This window comes from Eufriesea mexicana, unplaced genomic scaffold, assembly GCF_001483705.2.
Source record: "Eufriesea mexicana isolate 0111107269 unplaced genomic scaffold, ASM148370v2 scaffold2665, whole genome shotgun sequence".
Lineage (NCBI taxonomy): Eukaryota > Metazoa > Arthropoda > Insecta > Hymenoptera > Apidae > Eufriesea > Eufriesea mexicana.
Window position 1 is genome coordinate 1,037,941 of NW_016910743.1, and position 5,430 is coordinate 1,043,370.

At 29.7% G+C, this 5,430-nt stretch overlaps 1 protein-coding gene across 1 annotated transcript; it reads left to right on the forward strand.

Annotated features, from left to right (window-relative positions):
* The first annotated feature begins 300 nt into the window (after positions 1-300).
* On the forward strand, positions 301-3,838 carry LOC108550369 (glycerate kinase). The gene is made up of 4 exons (XM_017904115.1): positions 301-561; positions 1,016-1,577; positions 2,076-2,947; positions 3,491-3,838. Exons 1-4 carry the CDS (start codon positions 301-303, stop codon positions 3,836-3,838), a joined length of 2,043 nt encoding a protein of 680 aa, XP_017759604.1.
* Positions 3,839-5,430: the final 1,592 nt, after the last annotated feature.

The following is a 5,430-nucleotide window of genomic DNA, read 5'->3' on the forward strand; positions in this document are numbered from 1 at the left end:
ATTGCCCCTTTATGTTCAGGACCTCTTATCCTACGTAGGTAAGTAACGATTCACAAAATCATTTATCTATTACTGATAATATATATGATACGTATCTACTATAGATATAACGTACATATATTAAATTAAAATTAATATCTATTGCTTTCATCTGAGAACAGTAGCTAATTTCATTAAATAAAAATATGTATCTCTTAACCTAATAATACTTTCAAAATTTATCAAAAATATAGTAATTTCAAAATGTAGACGAACTAAAATTAATTTGTAACACTAAAACAGGAACATTTTATACCGACCATGAGCAAACACGTAAAAAGGAAACCAAGGAAACGAAAGGCACGATATATTGATCCCTTTCTAGAAGAAGAAAAAGCTAAGAGAATTGCAGCGATACAAGAGAAGAGACAAAAGATAATAGATGAAGTTGACTTATCACTCAAAAGAAGAAGATTGGACAAAATAGCCATTCGAAATGCACGTTTCGAGAAAGAAGAACGAACTCGACAAAAAGAAATTAGGGATTCAAGAAAAACGGGAAGTGACAAGACAATGTTACAGGTTCTGATTACGTCACTGGTTTGCACTACTAACCTCATTCTTCATAATAATATTCATCATTAATTTTCATAAGTTAATATCGTAAATATTTAAATAATTTTGTTATTCCATTTATAAATTAACGCAGTAAAAATATTCAATGTCGTTTCTTAAGTGATATTCTATTTTAATAACTGTTACCTTTAAGTCAATTGAAAAATTATTTTTCATATTTAGGTTACAAATAAATATCCAAAATTTTATATTTTGGACCCACTCCTTATCTTTACCATTTATACATTAAAAATACAACTTGTAGTATCAATGGTCTTATATTAATATCATAAAAATAAGTAAATATAATTATATTTTGATTCTAACCTTTCTTTCTACTCTAACCTTAAATTTTGTGTTTATCATCTGTTGGTACATTTCACAAATATATTTTGATTAATTCGTTTTATTACATTTCTAGATTCGGGAAGAGTTAAGCAGAATTATCGAGACTGGTATAAAGTGTGTATACACATCGGTGATTATTCCAGAAAAAATTAAATACGATGGTCGATCGATCCTGTCAATAAAAGGAGTAAAATATAGACTGAGAAATAATTTGCATATCGTGGGTTGGGGTAAAGAAGCAGTAACTATGAGTTCAACGTTCGAACGAATTGTTGGTAAACAATTGAAAAAAGGTTGGATGGTGGTGCCACGAAATTCCATTTTCATGATGTGGAGCTTCCCAGAAGCTTTTCCTGCACTAGATAGTCGTATTACCTACGTAGAAGCTGGAACTGATGGACAGCCGGATGAAAAGTCCGTGAATGCCACTAGGGGAATTCTACATTATTGCAAGAAGTTAAAGAAGAGAGATCTACTGATAGTAATGATTTCGCATGAAATCGATGACCTTCTATGTTGTCCGAGAGAAACTATTACCCTGAGAGATAAGTTGAGAGTGTTGAGCAGGTTGAAGGCTGCAAATGCAACTCCTGAGGAAATTAATATTGTGAGAAACAAGCTTTCAGCAATCAGAGGTAAAACAGATAATGAAACTGATATATTATTTATGAAAAATTACAGAACAAATTCTGCAAACTGTATAAAATATAATTTTCTTTTTTTGAAATAATTGGGGATAATGATTACATGATATCGAGGAATTTAATAATGAAGTGAGCTCTTTTATAAAATAACTAGACATGTCTGTACTCAATTTAGAAACAATCAGTGTCTCCATCTGTAGGGATTAATGTACAATTTATAACTATTTGTTTACAATCAAGAAACATCTATTGGTTACATACTCTTTTTCTTTTTAGTCTGATTTTAGAGAATTAATTTTTTTGTAAATTAAAACTATTATAAATGAAAGAAAAATTTGTTGCATTATTCACTTTATCTGTACTTTAATAGATATTTTTATTCTCCTCGAATGTTTTATCTACAGAGAAATCTAGGGATTTAGATTCGATTTAGTAACATGTCCAATTTGAAAGGATTTTCTATAATTCTCTTAATTTCCTTCAATATAGGAGGCGACTTAGCTCGGTTTGCTTATCCAGCAAGAATAGTAACCTTAATCACCTCAGACGTCTCTACAGAGCCAATGGCTCAACTATCTGGTGGCCCATGTGTCTATGACCCAAAGGATGAGAAAGCCTTAGCGATATTAGTAAAATACAAATTACTCGACAAAGTATCATTAAGTGTGAGAGATCTAGTCGAAGAAACTATACCATGGACGATGGCTGCTGACAAGCAATTAGACGCGAACAAAAATTACAAATTTGTTTATCAATGCGTGATAGCCTGCAATGCAGATGCCATGGAATGCATGGCAGTCGAGACATTCAAATCAGGCCTGTTTCCTATAAAGCTTAATTCAACTTGTTTTGGTGAGATCCAAGAGTTTGCACAGGAATACGTCAAGATGGCGTCGTTGATGATATTAGCGGTTGAAGGAAAAATTACCAAGCTGGAAATGTTTCAGGAAATGAAAGAGAGCCCCATCTGTCCGTTGACCGACGAAAAAGTGCAAGAAATATTTCCAGCGAAAGATAGATGGGGCTTGGGTCTGTGTCTTCTATTAGGTGGTCGACCGACTGTCAATCTTTGTTCTGAACCCGGTCAAGGTGGGCCAAATCAGGAACTGGCGTTGTACTTTTCGTTGTATTGGTACTTACGTACCCAGCAGTATCCAATATTGAGAGAGTACACTGTCTGGTTCTTGGGCGGCAGCTCTTATGGTAAAGACGGTAATACCGACGCTGTTGGTGCATTCGGCTACAAGAGCTTGGGTACAGATATTTACCCGGAATACGATAAAGCACAGAGCGTGTTCCATAACGCTTATACCAAATGGTGGACACTTAATAAGACGAGAGTACACGAATCTCAACTTGCGGTAAATTATTCGAGTTACATACTGTATATTATATTAATATTATACCGATATTTCGAATCTTGGATATAAAGTTACAATATAAATATATTATTTAAATATATTATTAAATATATTCGATTTTAAATTATTTAATTTTATAAGATTATATTCAAATGATTATGTTTATTATATTGAAAGATTATGATTATATTTTTGTTTCATAATTTTTGAATTATACTGAGATAAATTATATTTATATATAAACTGACATTTTAATTCACACGTATCTTAATTTATGCAAATGAAAACATTTTTTAAACTCTCCGGGAATAATAATTAATTATGAGACTTTGAGGATTCGAGAAGCTGTATTATTTTGAACAAAAAAGGAAAAATATTGTACAATTTAAACACTTAACATGATAATTCATTTGATAATTAATTACAGGAATAATTATTTATTAGTTATGTCTTGACACTAATATGATAATTAAATGATAACTATTACATTTTATTGAATTTCATCACATTATTCTTCAATTCGGTAATTAATTTTATTCACAGAGTGCACGAAAGGAAATGCAAGAACTTCTGGTTGAAAGAAACAAATATGCCAAAATACTACCTGGTCGTGTCTTAAAGCAAAACGATACGAATTCGTTATTTTTGAGTATCAACGACGAAGACGAATTATTGCAGTTAAAAACCGGAAATTATTATACATTTACGAACGTTGGTGATCTCCATATCATACGAATTGTACGTTTCCAATGTAACTGCGACAGTGTTTGCCATGGTCATGAAGACAAAATGTGTACAGACATCGAGTGCCCGGTTTATCAATCACTATCAGCAGAGGCGCTTTCAAAATTCCAATACTGTTGTCGTTTTGGTTCACGGAAAGAAATATGATTGCTTGCAATTGTTCTTGTAAGTTCATCACGCTGTTACAGATATTTATTTTAAATGGAAATATGATACTAAATATTAATATTATATATTAATATTATGCATTAAACAATGCATTGTATTGTACGTTATCAGGTATTGATTTATATATTTCTTTTATTTATGATATTTTTTCAACTTTGGTGAATTTCACTTTTTCCTGTTTGGTATTATATTGTAGCATCTTTGAATATGAGTAGACATAAATATATATCATACAATTCAAGGAATTAATTTATAGAATATAAATATATCATATAAATTAATTTTCATTAATTTATTTTGTAACATTTATACATGCTTGCTATATTTATAATATTTATTATCCTTCCAGTTACACGTTAAAATTTGATACAACTTTTGCAATATCATTTTTCATTTGTACTATTATTAGCAATATTAATTTTGCTTTTATGTTCATGTTTGTAATATTAATTTGATTTATGTTAACTTTTCTAATTTCTTTTGGCATTATTTTTATATTCCATTTAATATTCCATTTTCTCAAAGATGTACGATGCTTTTAACTATTTTATGAAAAAGTTTGAAAAAGTGAGATTATAGCTACGGTATCACTGAATCTTCCTCAAAATTCAATTTAAGATAAACTAACAATCAAAATATTAGTAACACTTTAATAACAATATACTACCAATCGATATAATAATATTTTAATCATAGTGCGTGCAAAATCAAAATAAAAATAGAATAATAACTGTAAAACGAAAAAAGATGGTGCATATGTGCAAATTCATCTGCTAGAATTAATCCTGTGCTGATTATCAAGTATTGAAGATTCGAATCGTATTTAGTGCTGAAACTACAAATGCATTGCAGAAAAGGAAAAAATGGAAATGGACGGAATAACATGTTTTTGCGTTCCATTTCTTCAGCCGACGTTACATATTTATTTTATCTTCACGGCGATGGATTTGAAATATTTAAAGTCATCCTTGTTTCACTAAACTTTCACGGATATACAGAGATAATAAAACAGGGAAAAAAAAATTCATTGCAAATATCAAGAAATAAAGGAGCATGTTGAGGTGATGATAAAGTGAGGTCAAAGAGTCCAGGGATCAATATGGTGGAACACTAAGCTAAGAAATCTTCAAAGAAAATCAATACTACATTAAATAATCTAAATTCTTCCAAAGTATGATTTACAGTCGAAAATTGGAATTTTATTATGTAGATTTGGTTGTATAAAAGAGATGTAAGTACATATCCAAATTATTCACATAAAATAAATAGTATTTTATAATCTGCTAAACTGTCGTCAGTAAAATAATGATTATTATTTGGATGAGACTATACGTAAAGTTTTTAAATTATGTTATTAATTTTGTGAGATATTATACCTTTCTCTCGCACTTAATTTTGGAAAAATAATATATTTAAAATCTAAATACTATTCAGAAATGTTTCAATGTTATTCTACAATAGGAACATGAAAATAAAATAAACTGAATTGAATTAAACTGGAATGAATTTGAAAGAAGCAAATAATAAAAATGAAAACTTAATTTCTTTTGCGTTTTTATTTATATAGTTTA